The sequence below is a fragment of the Egretta garzetta genome, unplaced genomic scaffold, assembly GCF_000687185.1.
Source record: "Egretta garzetta isolate BGI_Z169 unplaced genomic scaffold, ASM68718v1 scaffold404, whole genome shotgun sequence".
Classification (NCBI taxonomy): domain Eukaryota; kingdom Metazoa; phylum Chordata; class Aves; order Pelecaniformes; family Ardeidae; genus Egretta; species Egretta garzetta.
Window position 1 is genome coordinate 1,372,139 of NW_009259323.1, and position 22,634 is coordinate 1,394,772.

The 22,634-nt window shown below is 38.0% G+C and overlaps 2 protein-coding genes across 2 annotated transcripts in view; one reads left to right on the forward strand and one right to left on the reverse strand.

The window, feature by feature from the left end:
- Nucleotides 1-22,628, reverse strand: part of TEX11 (testis expressed 11) — a 38,715-nt gene extending 16,087 nt beyond the window's left edge. Inside the window, exons 1-18 of the mRNA XM_035892172.1 lie at nt 22,413-22,628; nt 20,292-20,376; nt 19,018-19,097; nt 18,479-18,559; nt 18,277-18,396; nt 16,790-16,870; nt 14,219-14,304; nt 12,694-12,751; nt 11,771-11,866; nt 10,113-10,194; nt 8,297-8,375; nt 7,402-7,553; nt 6,605-6,690; nt 5,297-5,434; nt 4,442-4,544; nt 3,212-3,336; nt 2,370-2,455; nt 1,705-1,758 (exon numbers count right to left, since the gene is read on the reverse strand). Coding sequence (XP_035748065.1) covers nt 1,705-1,758; nt 2,370-2,455; nt 3,212-3,336; nt 4,442-4,544; nt 5,297-5,434; nt 6,605-6,690; nt 7,402-7,553; nt 8,297-8,375; nt 10,113-10,194; nt 11,771-11,866; nt 12,694-12,751; nt 14,219-14,304; nt 16,790-16,870; nt 18,277-18,396; nt 18,479-18,559; nt 19,018-19,097; nt 20,292-20,376; nt 22,413-22,484 — 1,664 coding nt within the window. The 5' untranslated portion in view covers nt 22,485-22,628. The remainder of the gene's footprint in view (nt 1-1,704; nt 1,759-2,369; nt 2,456-3,211; nt 3,337-4,441; nt 4,545-5,296; nt 5,435-6,604; nt 6,691-7,401; nt 7,554-8,296; nt 8,376-10,112; nt 10,195-11,770; nt 11,867-12,693; nt 12,752-14,218; nt 14,305-16,789; nt 16,871-18,276; nt 18,397-18,478; nt 18,560-19,017; nt 19,098-20,291; nt 20,377-22,412) is intronic.
- The window catches only part of NCBP2 (nuclear cap binding protein subunit 2), a 3,254-nt gene continuing 3,198 nt past the window's right edge, over nt 22,579-22,634 (forward strand). Inside the window, exon 1 of the mRNA XM_009636585.2 lies at nt 22,579-22,589. Within this exon, the coding sequence (XP_009634880.2) occupies nt 22,579-22,589 (11 nt within the window). The remainder of the gene's footprint in view (nt 22,590-22,634) is intronic.

Below are 22,634 nucleotides of genomic sequence, written 5' to 3' on the forward strand. Positions count from 1 at the left end.
AGTCACCAGGGACTTCACCTGACTGCCATGACTTTTCAAATATCATGGAGAGGGGCTTGGCGACTACATCGGCCAATTTCCTCAGGACTCTGGGATGCATCTCATCAGGTCCCATGGACTTATGTGCATTCACGTTCCTCAGGTGGTCACGAACCTGATCTTCTCTTACTTCTAGTATCTGAAGATACAGGAGTATTGAAGGCCTGAAAAAATTTTTATTGATCTGCAGCAGCGAAGGTCATTGTAGAAGTGCAGCAGGAGATTTTCTCAGTTGTTGGGGCTGCAGGTTAAACTTCGAATGATAGAATCGTTTAGGTTGGAAAAGACCTTTAAACATCATCAAGTCCAACCATTAACCTAACCCTGCCACCCCACACCACTAAACCATTTCCCTAAGCACCTCGTCTGCCCGGCTTTCAAATACCTTCCCTGGGCAGCCCGTTCTAACGCTTGACAACCCGTTCAGTGAAAAAATTTTTCCTAATGCCTAACCTAAACCTGCCCTGGTGCAACTCTTTTTCTTAATGTCCAATCTAAACCTCCCCTGGCACAACCTAAGGCCATTTCCTCTTGTCCTATTGCTTGTTACTTGGGAGAAGAGACCAACACCCACCCTGCTGGAGACCAACTCCACCTTCTCCAGACATGCTCCAGCTCTACAATCTCTTTTCTTGCAGTGAGGGGCCCAAAACTGAACACAGTATTCAAGGTGCAGCCTCACCAGTGCCGAGTACAGGGGCACAATCACTTCCCTGCTCCTGCTGGCCACACCATTCCTGATACAAGCCAGGCTGCTATTGGTCCTCTTGGCCACCTGGGCACACTGCTGGCTCATATTCAGCCATCTGTCAACCAGTACCCCCAGGTCTTTTTCCACCAGGCAGCTTTCCAGCCACTCTTCCCCAAACCTGTAGCGCTGCATGGGGTTGTTGTGACTGAAGTGCAGGACCCGGCACTTGGCCTTGTTAAACCTCATACAGTTGGCCTCAGCCCATGGATCCAGCCTGTCCAGATCCCTCTGCAGAGCCCTCCTCCCCTCAAGCAGTTTGGTGTCATCTGCAAACTTACTGAGGGTGCACTCAATCTCCTCGTCCAGGTCATTGATAAAGATATTAAACAGAACTGTGCCCAGAACTGAGCCCTGGGGGACACCGCTTGTTATTTCAAACTCCACTGACACTACATTGTTTTCTTGACAGTCAAAATCCAGCAATACAGACTGTATGAGCCCTGGGGGACACCGCTTGTTATCTCAAACTCCACTGACACTACACTGTTTTCTTGACAGTCAAAATCCAGCAATACAGTTCTCCTACTACTAAGCCAACACGAAGTGGCTAGTCTTCAGCAAGGGAGATCCCACACTGAATTTCTCACTAGAAACTTCTGAAAGATATCACATCCTAGTGTCAAAGTTAAAGAGGTTGCTTAGCTCACATTCCCACTCAAAAATACCTGACAGTCTTACGCATTAATAAAATAGGAAGGCAAAGAGCAAATATTTAAAGGAAAAGTTATACAAGTAGAAAAGATGTTCCTATGTGTTGTCATTAGGTCAAGTTGGAAAGTCATCCGGGTGGACTTTTTACTAGCATAAAAACAAGTCTCTTGATTACTCTGCAAGAAAATAAGCCCAGCAAGAAAATATTACACTATTTGTATAACATATCCACCATAAGAAAATGGTTTTGCAAATGGACTCACCTTTTCTCTTCATCTTCTGCCATGACCTTTGACAACATAAGACGAACCAAACATCTAAACATGAGAAAAACAAGCAATGAGGAAAGAAGGAATTTTTTTCCAACAGTGTACTTGGTCCTAATTTTCCAGAAAGGATCCCACTTTTCTTCCTTATGCTATCAGCCCATGGAACTCACAGAAGCATGAAAGTGTCGATCTGAATACTATTTCCCACCCTATTGCCTTATTTTGTACATCACTTTGTTAAATCATGCAATAGTAAGTAAACAAATGTACTTTAACAAAGGCTTTAAGCAAATACTGGAATAAATACACCTGTCTCACAATATTTGTTTTTATAAACATGATGGAATATTTCAATAAGAGGATACCTCTTCATCAGAGGATACAAACAAACTGGTATTTTCACCAAATACACTGTTGCAATCTCATTAGAGATCTGTTCAAATCACAATGCAATCATAAAATTCAGAGCAACTAATACTATTTGTTGGGAGAGACCTGAACATCTGTAGATATTAAGAGTTCAGGCTTGACGTACATCTGCACCACCAAAAAGACTGCTAACTAATCTTCCACCTACTCTGTTCTCCACCTTCCTCAATATAATAAATTCTTTTTGAAAAAGAAACCAGAATTTCTCTTTCAATGTATTGAATTCTCACTTCAAAGCTGCAAATAATTGTCGGCAGTCTTGTAAATGCTCAGACAAATACTCCAAAGCTTTGATAGCCACAACTTGTTGTTCATTCTGAAAAGAAATTAAAACAAGTTTTGTATAAACTGCACTACCCCAGTTACCACCAAAAAACAAAACCCCAAAGCAACAGCATATTCCAAAAGTCTGTAGAGTCTACTAGCAGGAAAAAGAACAAAGGACTCTGCACAGAAGAGCCTCAGAGTCAAGAGAAAACCATAAGGAGAGATCCTACAATTCCATGCACAAAGAGCCTATGGCAAGAACAGGATTGGTACAGGTTGGCAAGGCTGTCATACCTTACAAGTGGTACAAACAAAGCCCTAAAAGGCAAGCAAAAGCCTCTTCTAATTATGCCAATGTAATCAGCTAGTTCAGACATCACTCAAGTCACCAATGAAGAGGCAACTAGGAAGGACAAGTGACTTTTCAGTCTTTCATTGTTGACTTATGTGTATTTTGTACACAGGTTCCCCCTAGCATGTCAAAGATCAAACCCCAGAGACAGAAAAAGATGTAACATTTTGCTAAGGAGAATTCTACAGAAATACACCATGTCATTTCCAGATACCAACATTTGTAACTTGGAAACCTTTATTTTCCTGAAGAAATATTAAAAAATACAATTTCTTTGTATGTGAAATCAACTTGTACTTTGCATTACAGAACACATTTGAGTGAGACCTTGGAAGCATGAAATACTTAGAAATGTATGAAAAATACAGAAATATTAAAAGTAGGCCAGGTTACAGAGGTTACAGCTATCCTACTTATATCAATAAAGCAAAGTAAAGACGTTATCTGCTCTACCTCTAAAGCAACTTGGGCAGCTAAACTCAGGAGATTAGTGCCTGTATTTTCATCCACTTTCAGTTTGTCTTCATGTTGAGATGGCTTTTCTGCTAGCTTCCCCATTTCAATAACTGCTTCCACAGCTGAAATATACATAGGGAAAAATATTTTTTTTTTTATAGAAGCAATTGGAAGGTGGAAAGTTCTACAGTTTTAATGAGGCTTTAGAAACAACTTATGAAAGGCTATAATTTTTTCTTAATAGGAAAAATCAAGACAAGAAAACCTGACCATACCAGCACTTCTTCACAATTATGCATTTCTTCCTAGAGAGGTGCCAAAAGGCTTTCCAAGCTACTAAGCTAAGGAAATAAGGATTCCATACATATGAAACTCTATCTCACATCCTTAATTTTGTTCTGCTAAATAACTGTTTGTCACTGAAGACAGAAGACTTTCTCTAATACATTGTCTGGGCATGATTCCAGCTCCCACATCTTGGCTTATGCTAAGGGTGCTGCTGCTTTTATGTTCACGCTGTGCTGTAGTTCCCACTCTACATTATGTGAACAAATTATGCTGTCATTAAAAAGATGCACAAAGAACAATTAATTGGCACAGAACTCATCGGAAAACAAGCTCTCCATGTTACTCTGTTTTAAGTAAGTATAGACTGTATTTCTCAATTTTCATTACTCGAGCAAAGATTGTCATTAAACTATGAAATGGCAGAACTCATTATAAAGAAGAAAGAGTCTACAGAGATATGTCATTCTGTAAGTCATCCCAGTAATCCATGTATCTTCTGGTAACTTCAGGCTCTATTTGTCCAGAGAAATTAAGAGCAGCAATAATGGTTCCGTTAAGATTCATTTAGCTCAGTATCCTTTTTTTATATTGTATATGCATACAAAAGAATATTAGAAACAGTAACTATACAATGATTCTCACCCTGGGATGCTAGTATAGCTTCTTGCCCATGAGAAGATTAGAGACTTCCTAGCCAGAGGCTCCATCCAGACAGTATCAGATACGGCAATGGACTCCATATCTCACACACACAAAAAGCGACCCACTCTGACAGTTTCAATCTACAGCTTGACAGTTTCAATGACTTTATAAACCCTTCTTCTAGCTTCCCTCTATTGTATCTTTCTCAAGATGAACAGTCCAAATCTGCTTAGTATTTTCTAATACATTTGGCACTTCTGCTACTTGTAAGAGGACCCTTTATCTTTCAAGTTCTACCTTTATCAGTATCCTTCTCCATCACTGCAATCTTATAGACACTGAATGTAGTAAAGATGCTGTTTGGATCACACCTCTCTGCTTCTTTAACTGCTTCTTTAGCCTGTTCGCAGAAGAGATTAAAAGAAATCAGTACAATGGCATCTTGAAATCAGTTAATATGATTTGCAATAGAAGAGAGATAAAGATACACAAAATGTTAATGGTTACATTGTTGATATTTATATAATTACTCAAGAAGTTTGATTTGGCAACATCTTCCCTGGAAAGAAAAGTGACAAGAGCAGAAGATGGCACCAAAAGCTGACAATCACCAGATTGCGGAAAAAGCCAGTTCCTCAAAATTGGAGCTACAGAATCAGAAAGCAAGAGAAGCCCCGAGAATGCTGAAAAATTAAACTCCCTTCTGTCACTTTGAACTGTGAAGTTTAGCACCCCCAAACCAGAAGGCCTGGATAGGTAAAGCAGGTGCACTTCTCTGTAGAGGTGAGGGCTAACACACTATTGTGGTAAGTTCTAGTGAGACACATCAAATACTTTTCCTGCCAGGGCTCATCTGTCCTGAAGAGAAGAGGACCTCTAATCTGAGAAGAAACCTGATATACTGAGGCATGGTCACACACCTTGTGGACTGTTTCCCCCATTAGAACGACAGGTGATACAAAAGGCCCCCATAGCAGCCAAGATGATGAGCAACATCTCTCTGTCAGATGATGCAAAACAGGCAAAACCAGTTCCCTCTCTCAAAGCAAAAGAGGTACAGTAGCAAAGATGTAAATTAAGTCCCAAAGACATAGCTACAAAAATAAAACCAATGCAAATAAATATGTGTGTGTATATATATATTATATATACCTTGTCAACTTGTTTCAGATGAAGATAGCAAGAAGCCATGTTCCTCTGCAGCTTAGCCAAGTTCTGATCTATCTGCCCAGGTGTGTAGAAGCTGACAGAATAATTGTACCACTGAAGAGCTTCAGAATAGCTTTTTGCCTAGGAAATTTGTTTTAAAATAAACAAACAAACAAAAACCCCAAACACACCCTTATTTGGGTGATTAAACTGCCCATGTTTTCCCAAATTAAAAAAAAGGTCATAGGAAATGACAGATTTAGATAATCAGGTATATTCTAGTGTAACCTTTCCCCCAGAAGAGCGATCATTGGTCCCACAACACAGATAATAGTCATTAGGAGACCTGACACTTTACCTGCTCCTACTCTTCCCTTATTCTTATGGCCATTATCAAAGACAGGACACTAGACTAGATGGGTCATTTGTCTGACCCAGAAAGGACATTCTTATGACTAAATACAAAACAGAAATATTATTTCAAAAAACCTCTCTTTTCATGATACAAAGCAACCAAAACTAAGAGAAAAAGACAACAACGTTCATCCCATTTAGTCTGTGAACTTTGATGGTACTATGCTGAAGATGGTACTCCCAACTATACTTCCAATTTGGACAGAGAATTTATTTTAAAATGAGGAGGAAGGAAGCTGTGTCATTAGCAAAATTCCTTCTTGATTACACAGATGAGAGGTAATAAAATGGCGCATGTGTTTTTCTTTACATATTCAAGAAACGAATGTTATGACAGAAATAAAAGAGCAGAACATGAGCTCATCGTCTCCAAATACTGAAAGAATAAGAAGGTAACTGGTTTGAAAAATAGAACGTATATATACTCGCAGTATGCGTGCATATGAACTAAGACAAAATCTAAGCATCCAAAGATACTTTATATAGGCTAAAAAGAAAATTAATTGTACAAATGATAAGACTTCATGCTCCTTAAAGCAACAACTGACTGTCAGAGGGTAGGAACTGGAAAATAAACAGCTCAATGTAATGAGTATTTTCAGGTTTTTGTACCCTTCCCAGGACAGAATCAGAATGATGGGCTGCACAAGTTCCTTGGCTGATCAATTCTGGCCATAATTGTTCCCACGTACAAACCTTGAGATGAGGCTACCTGAAACTTGATGTTGTAATGGAGAACAGCACCCAGCTGGATGAAAATAAAACTAGTGCCAACTGGCACAGGGACCTTGGTAACAGCTTGCACTCTAACCAAAACTAGACATACTAAAGAGGTCAGAAAAAGCAGATCTTCATTTTCACTGATACAAATAACAACACTACTCTTTGGTCCCAAACCTCATAATGTTTGGCAGCTCTGTCCCACAAGATGATGTGCAGCCGGTTCAAGGCTTCAGGCAACAGCTGTTTCCCAGTATAATGACCTGAAAAGATACTGCAAATCATCACTTTTACAAGAACTTTAAGAAGCACACTGAGAAGCACCCAAGAACTACCTGAGAAAGACTGTTCCATAGCCTACAACAAAAACCACTGACACAGCAACAGTTTCAGCCCAGACCCATTGTTTATCCTGCTTCTGAAAAAAAAACCCAAACCAAAAACCAAACAACCCCCCCCAAAAAACAGTAAGAGAACAAATATTTTCATGCTTGAACAACGTAAATGTGGTTCTTACACCTAGCTCAATGCTACATAAAATACAATCTGATTTCCACCAGATCTGACAAGCAAAAAATACTACAGTGCTACAGGTGAAACAGACCTGGAAAAGAAACTCTATTCAGCTGCTCTAACAAGGATATGCAACCTGTTTTAATACTGACAAACAAAACCACACTGGGCTGGACAGACAAAGTATTAACATGACACAGAACTTCTGATAAATGTTTCTAATCCCACACGTATCGGTCACACACAACCAGTGTACACTAAGGAGGAATTGTTCTAGCAAGTTAATTTAACCCTGAGCTTTATCATCACTGTCATTCATTATGGAAGTCAAGAGTTGCCATACAAAAGAAACATAAGGGAAAACAGACACAAATAGAAAGAAAGATGAGAAAATCAGAATTCAAGACTTTAGCCAACTAAGCCCAGTTTTCAGTAAACAGCAGCAGAAGATGGATACAGACCTATAATAATTTCTTCAACCTTTTGCTTAGCAAGCAGCTCCCTCTTATTCTGCAACAGGAACTCGATGTGGAGCAGGGTGATTTTTCCAAGGTTAGGTGAAGATTCAAATCGTTCAGAAACAGATTTCAGAAAATCAAAACCAACTGATTCCCTATTCACACAGATGCATTTTTAAGAGGCTGCACAAAAAGAGCTGATAATTTTCCATTCTAAAGAATAACATATTCACACCATACAACATGTTTCTCATTAATACTACTGGCACACAATCACACTGACAGACTGAGTCAAGGTATGAATTTACTGCAATTAATCTATTCAGTAGTAATGTCTTATTAGCGCATGCTTGTTTCACAGTATTCACTAGAGTTTACTCCTGACAATGAAAGAGTAAGAATTTACTGCAAGATAGAAGCGTATACATAGGTAATCATGATGAAGCATTCAATAGTGTGAAATTTCATGCCTTAATTTATTTTGTGGTAACTTGTTCATCCCTACACTGTTTTTCACAAGAATGATTCTAGGACTCCAAACTCCTTCATTCTGAGGGTTGGTTAGTTAATATGGAAGAAAGATTTCAGTCAGATAATTCCAGACTTATATATATATTATTCCATATACATATTAAAAGTACATAGGGAGAATCTTAATCATTCCAAAGTAAGGCTACAGCATTGCAAATCGCCACTCAACATTATTTCACACTTTGCTCTGGTACTGCCACAAACTGTATCATCTTGCTATAAGAAAAGACAGGGTCCCTCTCAAAACTGTTTACCTCTGTGAGTTTTTATTTCAAATCATCATTGTGTAATAGGTGTTCTGTGCTTATAAAAGAACAACTACAAAGCCCAAATATTGTGTTCACCCCACTTAGTGATGCTTTCATACCTTCCATGCTCCAGCAGCAGTTTGGCAGTATTCAAACAAAAGTCTAAAGACATCTCATAGTGCAGGAATTCTGCAATAGCTAGACAGAACACAAAGCAATTGAGATTATTTAATCAACTTACACATTTAACTGCTCAATTTACCATTCACCTCTTAGAGCTTCGGAAAAAAAAAAAAACCAACCAACCCAATATAAAAGTTCTAAACCAGAAGAAAGAATAAAACATGTCTATTGTGCTATGACTTTTGCTGTACAACTAATGTAGTACCACAGAAAGGTGACAGACTGATAGCCCTGGAATTCTAGCCCTCTGTCTCTTTAAACAGGAACAGCATAGGCATTAATAGCACAAACTTTTGCCTCAAGCTGCCTTCCATCAAAATGTCTCATCCAGCAGGACCCACTTAAGACTGAGGTCAGCATGCAGGCTGTATGGTGGTATCACATTGCAATAGGAACTACTTAAGCCTAATGCCTTTAGCATCAGCTGTTGAATTGGCTGCTGACAATAAGTAGGTATCCGTTTTAGACCACTCAGATAAAGTTTAAAAATTGTTAGACTGTGCTGGATGATTAATAACAAGATTTACACATTTCTAGCTTAGATGAGATCAGAGAAGAAACACATAGAGACATGACTGTAACAGTTGTTAAAAGAAGCCTTTTTAAGATACCTGTGTACAAGTGCACAAATACAAGATTTCGGTCAAATGCCTAAAACTTAGAAAGGAAACTTCACTCAAAAGAAAAAGTGGCAATGCATGGACATAACACTCTTTTCTGCCATCCATACAAGAAAAGACAGACGTCCACTCATAATAAACTTACTTGAAAAACTGACTGGAGTCTTAGTGCTACTAAATATAAGCAGTGTGTTTTGATAGGCAACACTATGACTTCACAATTCAAGCTGCGGAACAGAAGCCAACTATTGCAATGGTAACTTCTGAATGACTGTCCACTAAAAAGCTGGCTGAAATGACCCAGGAGCAATCTGGAGTTTCCATTCCCACTAGTCTGGCAGCATTCAAATCATTCAGTGCTCTGCAAGAAATTCCTCATCTCATCATACATTTATTTCTCAGAGCATTCAATATGGATCTGATGCTTTCCAACTATGAAGAGTACAAAGCCTCTCTTCCTTAAGATTTCATTATTTATGGAAATACATTTCTCCTGATACATTACCCTTTCCATATTAAAGCCCCCCAAAAAAACTTTCTTCTCCTCTCATGCCAAACAGAAAAATCAGTTCTCTTCAAATGACAAGTTTGAGGAATAAAGAGAAAATATATGCCCTAGATAAACTAAATAAACTCTGGTAGTACACTCTGTTTATAACACACTGATCAGCACTTGATGTCTCTTGGCCAAAATCTGCAAAATCACACACAAAGAAAAGTAATGTTTCACAAGCTTTTCTTCTATGCTGACTGAGTAAGAGGCAATTCACCTTCACCCTTTGAGTAAGCTTAAGCATATGTCTAAAATAAACCATACCTTTACATTCTATATTTTCACTGTCTTCATTCTAACAGGCTTCAGAGTCTTCCCCCTTCCCTATTTCCAGCAAATCTATCTAAATTCTCAACAAAAATAAGATCATGCTTAATTCAAACTTATATCAGCTCCTGGATAACTTCTCTGTGAACACTGACTACTATGTCTCACACTTCAAAATCAGAATGACATTTAGCTAATGAAGATTCCTCTAAAACAAAAGGGATTTTTTTTCTTTTCTACCTACAACTCAAGCCATCTTCTTGGATATAGAGTAGTATGATCTACTATGAAACCTATACAGAGTTGTGATACCTGAGTTGATATCTTCATCTGATGCTCCACTTTTAAGGAGAATTTTAATTTTCAAAAAAAACCCTGCTGGATGCAAATTCTCCTGCACAACAAAAAGCAATACATTACTTGGACAGCTGTTCGTAGAATGCAGATCCCGTGAGAGTCCAGCACATTCACAGACAAATATCAGGAAATCACATAGACTCCACTGTATTATTCAGTTGAATTTTAATGACTGAAGTAATAGGTAGGCAACTGGTAACATTTTCTTCTTAAATGCAATGTGCGTCTTTATTATTTATTCTTATACTGCCAAAAGACCATGAGGACAATGAAAGCAAAAGATACATGATTCTCATTTTGCTGTGGCCCATTTCCAATACTTTTAAATAGAAGTTGAACAATACTGAATGATAGAAAGATTTCCTGCTTTTCTATGTGTGAATTGGCTTAATCACTCTAGAATTAATATGAGCAGAATTCAAATTAACTTACAATACAAAATTGGGGAGAGAACAATGGAAGGAGAAGGAAATGATGACGACTGTACACTTCAGCTCTCACTAAAATGCTGCACATTTCAGACTCTAGAATAAAAATTTTCTTCTAGTTTTCCATACTCTCACAAAATATCAAAACATACTTTATATAAAAATTATTATAAAAACACTTTCCACCTCAAAATGTTCAAAATGAAAGTAAATACAATAAAAACTGCAAAGGGCTTAGATAGTGTAGTAGCGTGTTATTTGAATTATTAAAACACACCACTTTTATCCTGATCTCACGAGTACATGCATTAACATCTGTCTGAAAGTTTTAACAGCATGTAGAAAACGGAATTTGAGCTTTCATGTAAAACAGGATTTCATACTCAAAACTTGTTTTGTATGAAACAGGTAATGGAAATTTTAAAATGGTCAGCCAAAGACAAATATAAATTTTTCAAATTTAAGTTACTCTAACTAACCTGAAAAGATTGAAGCGCAAGATTAATTCAAGTCTTTATACGGAAAATGGAATTTGTACAAGAGCAAGAGACCTCACTGTAGTAACTGCTTAGAGATATATGAACTTTCTTCAGGGTAACTAGTATGTTTATACAGCTCATTTTTTCAGGTTACAGAAGAAATACAGTCATGTTAGCAATACCTAAATTAATTGTTTGAAATAAGACTTATTTAGCATGGCTGCACAGCTTTTAAAACTGAACTCTGTTTAGCGCTTGCTCAAATATTTGTACAGATAATGAGATGGGGACTCAAAATGTGGTATGGACATATCCATTATAACCCAAAGCAAGACAAACGGTCTGGTGCATAAAAAGCCAGCTGCTATAAATCTCAGGTGGACTACACTGTAGTTAATTCTGTTCGTACAGTTTTCATAAATAGGTGCTGGAGAAATTTTAGTCCTATCATTATCAAAGGCCCTCACTATTAATAGATATGAGGCAGCAAGACAGCTCTACATCTACATGCAAAAAAGTATTTATCTACAAAAAAAGCTGGGAACACCAAAACATACTTATGAGTATGAAAACCAACGTAAAGAAAACACACCTCCGTTTGATGTCAAGGATAACACACCAGTGATGAATGTGGTCCATATTATTACGTTAATAAATGCTTGAGTTCTGACTATTGCGCACCATAAATACAGTAACACATTACTACCTGATTTGCCAAGTTTATAGCTTTCAATGCCTTGTCAAGATACAAATTGCAATCCCACTCAAAATAGGCTGTAGCTAACAATCGCAGCACTTTAGCCTGGAAGGCAAAACAAACTGGAAGTTTAAATGCCATCTGAAGAGCAGAAAAAAACCCCGCCACACATAAACATACATATAAACACAAAAGACTTAAAATTTAAGGTCATGAAAAATAAAAGCTCTTTGACTCCAAAGAATGCCTGGCTGGCATCAGACATATAAAGCAACTACTCAGTTCTGAAGCGTATGCAGTCTTCAGCACTGCAGTTCACATGGGATATGAATCAACTAGAATCAGAGGAGAACAGAAGGGTAGCAAGAAAAATCAGAGATCTGGAAAAAAGAGAATGAAAGAAGAAATTGAAGGAACAGGAGGTACAAACTTCACTGAGAGAAAAACACCAAAAAACCAAAGACATAAATGATAATGGCCTTTCAAATACATAAATGATTTCTATAAAGAGGAAGAGATTAAAATCTTCTCCATATCCACTGTGGGTAGTAAAAGGAATCATAGGCTTATGAATGAGACAGATTAACATCTATCAGAAATGACACAGGTGTAACTGATGATGCCTTGAAAGAAGAGGGGGAAGGGAAAAAGAGTTGGCGTTTCAGGGTCTGCTTCAGCCTTACTTTCTACAATTTAATTTCTGTGAAATAGTAGATTGAAATGTGATTTAAGGGCACCCATCACTGACGGAACTCTCAGACTGATGCTCATAGCAACTGAACTTGCAACTTTACCAAACTTCATAGCAGACACTACTAAAGAAGAGGCCAAAGAATCACTGGCCAGGTTTGGCACAGCAGAGGCAGATGATACAGTGGAGGCAGGTTAACAAAATCCCCCTATATCTAAACAGCAATTTCTCTGTTTCTTACCTGCATTTCTTTGCCAACAGAATATTTCATGTCCATCTTCCCAATGTCATAACTCTGGCTATCAGTGATAAGTCAAAGTTAGAATTAAATGGCATGACATAGATAAACGCAGCCAGTCTTCTGATATGTGCAGCACTCCTATCCTTTCCCACTTCTTAACCAGTTAGAAACCACATAAATCACACAAACTAATCTCAGTACTCACTCTCACCAGAGAAAAGAAAATTTTGTTTTCTTTCTAAATCCTCACATTAAAAATTGTACTAGATCACTTTCTTCAACCTGTTGCACCACCTTCTGTAACATCTGTTCAAACATTTCAGTAGGCTTTATCAGTTTTAACCATCAGAGTTTTGGAGAAGCAAGTGTTCTCATTCTCACCTGACATATAAAGCAGTCATACAGAAAACTGGTCTCAAGATCACAGCAAATTAATAGCAGAGACAGAAACAGAACCTGGGAGTCATGATTCCCCATTCTTCTTTTAAAAGTTAAATGACAGTGCAAAGGACCATCCAGGAGTTAATGCAGTGCTAATTCCACAAAAACAGAATTGATTGCAAATGCTGTGAATGAAGAACTGTTAGAAAGAAAAACAGTAACTGGGCATTTGTTTCCTAATCTAATATATACACAGTACAGGGAAATCTTAACCCACTAGATGGAGCTACATCTCTTTCTCCAGATAACTATTTGCACTTTGCAACGGTTTATTTCCTCCTCAAGTTTTGTCATCAGGACTCAGTATTTCATTTTTCACAAGAATAAAATATAATCTCCAAAGCACCAGCTGTAATAAATTCTAAGCATTTCTACAAATCCTCTTTGACAATATATGTGACCATAACTATTTCAAATTTGATATGTTGCCATTCATTCTCTTCTGACTATTTAAAAGAAAAAGAACAAGAAGAAATAAAAACAAATCTTCTGAGCTGAGGCTGCGACCCTGGCATAAGGATACTCTTCCTGATAGCTTACATTTTTTCTTCCTTAATAGTACATTAGTTATTTGGATCCTACCCAAACCATCTCTAACTATTCCTTTTTCACCTTGATGTTTGTGTCTTTCATCAGTCAAGGACTTGCTGTCAATGAAGCACCTCCTTTATGAAAAATTAAAATCCTGTTTAAAAAAAATCCATTTAAAATCGGTCAGAAGAATTTGTCTACTCTTTTCCAAAGTTTTTCAATCTCTCCGCTATCACTCATGAATGGCTCAAGAACTGGAAGCAGCCTCTTCATAAAAATAATGTCTTTGGAAGAAGTGTTAGGGAGACAACTGACAAGAACCATGGAAAGACTTTCATTCTAATGACATGAAAAATTAATGTGGAAAGCAGACATAAATGTTAGGCGACAGAGTAGGACAGTCACTAAGTATCTGCTCAGCTAATCTGGTTCAGCTAAAATCTCGTATTCTCATATTTTTAATTAAACCTCTACTTTCCCTTGCTCCCCTCTCTCCTTCACATATTTTACACCTCAAAAGCAGAATTTTATTTTGTTTGAATTTGCACATTACCTGAGCCAGAAGGAGCTCTGTTCATATCTCTTCCATTCATAGGTTTCCACTCCAAAATTGTAACAGAGGATTGACAGGTAACAGGTCTGCAATACAAGACACCTGCTTCTATAATGGTCTTTTAGAAACATCGTAAAATCTACGGCACTCCAGTCTCAGGTTCTTTAAAATGCATTTTACTTTAGATATATCCACTGTTATCACTTCCGAACTTATACAAGGGGATATTGAACATGACTAAAATGGAATCATAATTGTGTGAGAAAGTAAGTATCATTCACCAGTCCAAGACATGCAAAACAGCATTATTCCTGAAACACGTGGCACAATAGTTCCTCAAGAAATCACACTGAAAGCACTAGAACTTTCTAAAGCAAACAATAAAAATTAGACCTTGAAAGGAAAAACTGGAATATTTTTTAAAACGGTAAAAAAGGTTTACACAGTTAAGTGAAGAAGTTAAGTTCCTCCATGGTAGACTTCTTTCCAGCATGCCTCTTTGGGGTTAAAAAAGGACCATCCACATTAGAAGTTTTAGGAGAAAACTGTCTTTGAATGCCTGGTTATTCAGAGCACTGCTGCTTTCTGGTTTATCAGTCAGCCCCAACAATGTCTGTTCGTAACAACTTGCCTTGCCTTTGAAATGATTTGCAGCTGTCATATGTCATCCAAAGAAGAGACAGGGAAGTCATTTTAAATGCTAACAAGCTGCCAATCTTTACATCCATTTTGTCTGTGCAACAACTTTCTTGTTGAAGTATAAATGATATTTCTTACAAGTGACTAGATTTCAAATCCTCAGGCAAGCATGAGAGAGGTAGCACAACATCTTCCTTCAAATTTATTGTTTATCTCATTGCAATCCAGAGACAAAAGCACAGATTCAGAACAAAAAAAAAAAAAGGTCACTCTCAGATACCAAACTATTATTTTTCCTAAGTTCATTTGTGAACATTTTCTTTTCAGAATAGAAAGTTTACTGTATCAAGAGGGTTTCATGCAAGGTGTTTAGCATAACACTGTAGGCATACTGTGCCATACCCTCATCATTTACTTGCATGCTTGGAAAAGAAGTATTTCAGATGATAATTAAAATACTACTTCAGTAAATAACTGCATTCCAGGCATCAAGTGTAACACTAAATATCCCCAGAAACCTGGCACCTCTCTGAACAAGCGTTTGGAAGAATTCTGACACTTTACCATGTAGGGCAGGAGTTACCAGTTACATTTCACAGATCCGGAAGCTGCAAATCCTCTCCAGTTGATCTGTGGTACCATACATTACCATAACACAACAATCTTCTTGTGATACTCTGCAAGTGCCCGCTGGTACAACGGGAGCCTGGAAGAGTTAAGGACTGATGGCTACCTAGTGGTCCAAAAGTTTTGAAGTCATTCAGCCATCACTAGCTCTTTCCTTTTTTCTCATTGTTCAAATACCACTTTTTAAACCAGAAGTAAATTTTCTCTCTCATGGTCAGAAACCTTTTCCTTGCCTGCATCAGTGCTCCTGGCTTGCAAAGAGCATTCATTGTGAGAAGTTTAATACTTAGTGGAGGAGTTTAAGTGGAAATCATTAAATCCATTTAAGATGAAATGAGGAACAGTAATGCGAAGATCCCAGTGAGCATTTTCAACAGTTTACAGCGAGAAGTTCTGCTGTTATGATTCAAACCAAAGCTAGACCCCTGCAACTGAACTTAGTCACTCAGACGCACTGAACAAGGCCTGCAGATCACAAAAACCAATTTAAAATTGGTTGGAGTTTAATCGGTTAAAAGCCCAATTAAACTCCAACCATATTCCCTGTATTTCCCTTTCAGAATTCACATCTATCCCTTTGAATTTTATTACCTGTACTACAGAGACAGGGACAAAATGTTTCCTAAATACTGCGAAAACATTAAAGTAAGCAAATGAAAATAAACATGGGGAAGTTTATTCTGCTATAAACATGTTAGATTTTTACCTTTGCAAACAAAGACTAGACTGCATATGCTAGAGTTTGTTTTCTGTGGACATTGTTCTGTGATACAAAAACTACAAAAAACACAGCTTAGTGCAATGGGAAGCCTCCATTCACAGTTCTACAGCTTCATGAAGGTGAAGAATAGTACTGACGGTAGTGATAGACTTGCATATTAAAAACTTAGTAACTCAGCTCTTCTCTTGTCCCTCCCATCTGTCTACAGACAAAAGTTCACATGGGTGCAAGTGAAGAAGCAATTACAAGATGTAAAATGCAGCTGGTTCTATAGAAGAGTAGGTGACATATTGAATTTAGGAATCTTTTTACTTGCTTGCCAATTTGTCTTCTCTCGTTCTTTAGGAACAGTTTATCATTCTATTTTGAATAGAAAGAAGAAAAAAAAGAACTTTGAAGAAAAAACATGCTGTTTTCATGCAAAATTTTACTAAGAAAATCTCAAAGAAGCAACCAACTGCAGAGAGATACACAGTTCAGAGTATTTTTCAAAATGTTATGTGGCATATGTCATTCTTTAACATATAGAGAGGAAAGCAGATTTTGAAAGTTTGGAATGATAAAGAAGAGATGATTTCACTTACCTCTTTTGGCAATTTCATCAACATATCTTTGCAGCGCTGCACGCACATCGCTGCTTTCTGAAAATCCCCTTGAGCAACTGCCTAGGGAAGCAGTAGAGTACGCCAACAAACTGTTAATGAGCAATCTGTCTCTAAAATTCATTAAAACATTGATTCTCTAAAATAGGACTTGGATTTTTCACATTCAGTAAAGCTAGGTTTGAATAAGGTATCTGTCCTTACAGTGCTACAATTCTGTATATTTCTATATATTGCCAGATGATAAAGACATCCAGGAAAACACTGCAGTCCTTAGGCAGTGTGAAAAAGCCAGATGCATGGGACAACTTCATTCAAATGTTAGCACGATACAACAGTTAGCAAATCTTATACCACCTCTCTGATAATTTAATGTCCTCTTTTGTCTCCATGATCAAATTAAAAATTCTGGCTATTGCTTTGGCCTGTTTCTTGAGAATTTTGGAGATAGTAATCCTCTTCTAGATACTGAGGTCAATGGTGTTATTAACAAATGCAGGCAACTCCATTTTCTCATATTTATGCCCATATGTCTGCTCTATAGCACTGATCAAGTACTCAGAAACTTCAGTCAGACACAACAATGCCTCACAAAATTAGAATTTCTAAATTACATACTTTGAATTGTTGTAATTTGTGTTGTTGATCCCCTAGAAAACCTTTAGCACTTTTTCAGACTTCTCTCATATTGTGCTAGATCAAATGTCATGGAACTCACTATTTCCAGATGTTGTAAATTTATACTGATTCGCCCACTGTTTAAAGCCTTTATATACGGAAAGCAGAATGTATGAGGTCATGGAAAAGAGGGTATTCATGTATAGAAAGATCTCTGTCTGATGGCATATAATATTAAATAGCTTTGATGATGTTCATGAGTTTCTACAGTTGTGAAAGTTGTAAGTTACAGACGACTTTCATATGTGGCTTACAGTATCTACTTGTTAGACACGAAGCTTGGCTATCTGCAGGCATAACGAATACTACCTTCATATACTTTCAATCAGCCTAGCTGCAAATACTAGTGCAGTATGATGAGTGTTCTAAAATGACTAGTCTTGCTGTGTACATGTTACACAAATGCAGTTTGGAGGACCCAGGCTCTACATCAGTCCTATCCCCCTTCTTCAGTCAAGCACGGGACACCTTTGGAATTGACACATTTGTGATTCAGAAAGCAGCTGTTTCTTTTATAAACAGCCAGGCTAGCCAAATCATAGAGCAACAAATCTGAACTAGAAGATATAAACACCACAACAGAAATGACTGCCATAAATTAGGTAAATTAAAAATCATTAAATGATTGCAACACTGAATGCAAACACGGGATCTGTTGTCTTACACCTAAGTGAAGGAAACACATCCCTCAGCAAGTCTCCAATGCCAAGCATTCATACATCTAATAACTGGGTCAGAGTTTCCCTCTATACCCCTAGCGACTTATAAGGAAAACTGGGAAGAACACATACTGATTCAGCCTGATAAGAGATTACTTTGAAGAGGTTCTTCTCCACATCAGCTTTGTGCACATGTGTATCTGCTTCACTGTTGCTCGCCTTAAGTAACTTCGCATACAGTTTCTCTATACTCTGGAAAACAAAGCATAGGCATCACCCATGGATATTACAAATAGGTGTGTTTCTACGAAATTAAAACTGGAAAAGAACTTACACTCATGGCAATCTCTAGAAATCCATCGGCAAGATCAGCTTTTCCAATATCTATCCATCCTTTCCCAGTTTTCATAGACATCTGAAGGAGAAAATGTTAAGTGCTTTCTGAAAATACAGTCACTTTCAAGAAAGGCAATGTTAGATCTCATCTTGTTGGCACACATATCTAACATAGCAGAGGGGTATTTCAGCTCTTCAATTTCTGACAAGCACCTCTCACATCTGAATGACATCTTAACACTTAGATGCAGCGTAAGACTTACAGTGCCTTACTAGACAACATTATAATATACTGAAACAAATGAATATGCTGCTCATACAACATTTTACCATATGACAAAAGATGCAATGCTAACCACACTGTCCAGAAATTCCTAACTGTGCTGGCTCAGCAGGTATCCCTGTGATAACACAGGTCCCCTTCAGCGTGTATATTCCCCAGAACCACAGGTATGTCTCACTCCATTTCCAAAGCAACCATAATAGGGTTTGAAGGTGATCAACTGTACTTCATTGCTCAACAACCATTAGCCTTACCAAAATCTGTCTTCGAATAGTTCCCTCAAGAGGATCACTGCCTTCGCAAAGGCACACCAGTCTGCAAGCAACAAATCGAACTGGAAGAAAACAGTGCAGACATTATAAGTTCCCTTTTCTCTTTTTGTTTTTGTTTCTGTAAGTCAGGCCCCGCCATATCTGAAAGACTGCTTGCCATTTTAAATTACAAGAGAGAAAAATTTGAAAGCTTCAGGACTCAAAGCAGTCTGAATTTTAGCCTAGCTGCTTAGAACTGCTTTTTAGGCAGTAAGGAAAAAAAAAAATATTCTCATCAAAATACCTATTGAATACTTTAGAGAGAGTTTAAGTTAAAAATATGGTATTCAAAGGCTTAATTATATTACAGGTGCTTACAATAACATGTCCTGAGAGCCTCAAAATAGCCTTCAGCAAAATAGGGAAATGAAGTTTAATAATCTTTAAATTTTCAAAGTAAAAAGCAAAAATATTTTCAGGCCTTCCTTATACATCAGGGATGGAAAAGACACCAATTAGTGTATTTAAAATAGCCTCTCCCTGGCCCTTCAGCTGTAACACAAGATCTGAGAACACTATGCTCTACAATTATTACTTATTTTGTGTAAACTTACCCTTCTCCCTTTACCTGACATAATTTTTATGATGCAAATTATATATAATTTTGACTATAATCCCTCAAGACAAGAATGTAGGCCAGATATTGCAATCCTGCAGAACCACATAAAGAACAGATTGAGGTAAAAGACCAAAAGCTCACTTCTGCTTTGCCCCAGCCCTGCTCCTAGCTCCAAGTGAACCCACCAGCTGTGTTCCTGACTAAAGCAGGGAATTAAAAAGAGGTTTTAGAGTTTTTCTGTATGTAAACATTGATGAGATAGTTATATTAACAAAACAATCTCACTTGATAGAAATTAAGTGATCAACAGTCTAAAATTTACATCTATGTTATTTCCATACATTTTTAGATTAAAACCATAGCATTAGAAGGCAAATCACAGCTTCCTTTGGTCACATCACCTCTTTACTGATGCTCTGGCGTGGAAAGGGGGAGTGATAAGAATGCCTACACTGATTCTGTGTCACAAGGAGATCACTATTACACCAGGATGCTCCTTCCTGAACTGTTTATACAAGTCAGCTGTATATTTTCCTCTATCTACACCCTATCTGCAAAGATCCAAACAAATCTACTGGACTACGTATATGCAGGAGTTTTTCCTTTTCATGCTACCGCACACAAAACACATTTAGGAAGGTATAGAACACATACATACGTTTAGCTCTTTGCTCATCATTGACAACAGAACCCATGTGTTTGGTCACAGCCCAGTTCCACAGCCTTATTGCACCCTCTTCAACCTGAGTAGGAGAATTCCATTAGATTTAATTTTGTCCTGGATTTGGGTCACACTGAAATTTCCTACTGGAAAAGGAACTATCTTTCATGTTTATCACAGTGATGACCTGTCCGCATGTTTATGCAACCTCCTTTTAAGTTCAAGTCAAAGGTGTGAGTTTTCATAAAACAGTTACATGATCCCACAGGGAGATCTGGGATAGTGACCTGAAAACAGGCAGGCTGAATGGACCATATAGCGTTTCTTCAGCTAAAACATGGATCGTTCTCTTCTATAGATCCATCGTTCCAGAAGATTTGTAAGCAGCTGGCAGGAAGCACATACTCTTTTCATATTTCATAAGATATATTCAGTCTTACAAAAGACTATTTCACATCTTCTAAAAAGATGAGAGCACTTCTAAGTGAGGTAAGAAAGAACATGATCATGTAAATCCAAGACTGACAAGACCTGAAATTAAAAGAACTAATTAATCATATGACACATCATCCATCAGTGCCTTCAGCTCCGGTTTGAAATTATCATAGAATCATAGAATCACTTTGGTTGGAAAAGACCTTTAAGATTATCGAGTCCAACCTTTAACCTAACCCTGCCATCCCACCCTAAGCACCTCATCTATCCTTCTTTTAAATACCTCCAGGGATGAGGACTCGACTACCTTCCTGGGCAGCCCATTCCAGAGCCTGAAACATGTACAGCAGTGAATTCTGTAAGTGAAGTGGTGGACTTCAGAAACATTCAAATATGTTCCTAAACAAATCCCATTCATCTGTCACATTACTGAAATATCCTAATGTATGTCTCTATGAAGTCTTTTTCCAAACTTTGCAAAACATGACCTCATTTAGAGACCTCACCTCTTTTGCCTGTCAAAAAGAAAATGAAGTAGTTTATTTTAAATACCTACATCGGGAAGCTTCTAACATTAGCAAACAAAGAACAAAGGTTACTGACTATATACTCAGAACGCTGATGCAGTCCTAATAAAGGCAATAAGCTCCTTTAACAACCCACTTTGAAGGGTTGCACCTTCCATCACTACAAATCCTACTTTCCATGGCAGATCTTGAGTACAAATACGTTCTTGCCTAACCAGCAGACATTTTATGGGCCCTTTTACTGAAGAGATCAGATTACAAGTTAATTTCTCCTTTCTTTAAAAATAATTTAGCCCAACTGATTCAGGAAGAACTGCTCCTGTATTACTTTACAGACTGCAGAAAGTGTACTTTCTGTTGTGCCACTTGCTAACCTATCTTGCTCCTTGTCACAAATTTAGGAATTTCAAAATCAGTTTTCCTTAGATGGTAATCACTGTGAGTTAAATCTCCCTTCAAAACATCATTTTTGAGAAAAAAGTTGGACAATATCTCAGCTGGTCTTGTTTTTATTCCAGATTCACATATTACTCATCAGCCTTCTTTTTGAAAAAGGCCATTTAAAGTAGATGTTTACTACTTTAGAAGTACTCCTCTAGAAGAAATACACAGAAGGAAAAAAGCCTGAAATTAAAAACATTACAAACAACAACCTAATTCACTTTTATAATGTATGAATACTTCCCACTCTAATATTATGTACTGGGTTTACCAGGCAGTTAAAATGACACGCTTCCTTGCTTTCTTCTTCATCAAGTATCTGCTATCGTTGTCCGACTCCATATACAGGATGAGGACCTCTCCTCTGCTCTGACCCACCACCAAAATCCTGATGCATCAGTGCTCCATGCTTGCCTTTTCACTTGAAATTACGATTAGATACTACCAGAAAATTTAAATAATAAAGATCTTAACATCGCTACCTGTAATTTTCCCATTATGATGCACTTTTACATTTAGGATCAACATTTTGCATTGACTCTTAAAATGTAACATTTTCCACTTTATTTTGGACTTCCACGCTATCGGGTCAAAAAACCAAGAAATGAACTGTTTTGTGTACATGCCGACAGCACTAGTTAAACGTTTAACGTCGCCACGGAAGATGGAAGCAGGAGCACGTGCTCGCAGAGCCGAGGGAACCACGGCCACCAACCTGGGCGAGCGCTGCCGTGTGCTGCGGAGCACGTGAACCCCCCAGTTCTTCCGGCAGGCTGGAGAGGGGCATCGGGCCGGGAGGCCGGGGCTCCACCTCAGCCGCGTTCCCGTCCTCCCCAGAGATGCTCCCGGCCGCCTGGAAGAGCTCCTCGGTGAGGGCGGCGATGCGGGACGGGTCCTCCTCCCTCAGCAGCTCCTGCACCAGCCCTGTCAGACAGGA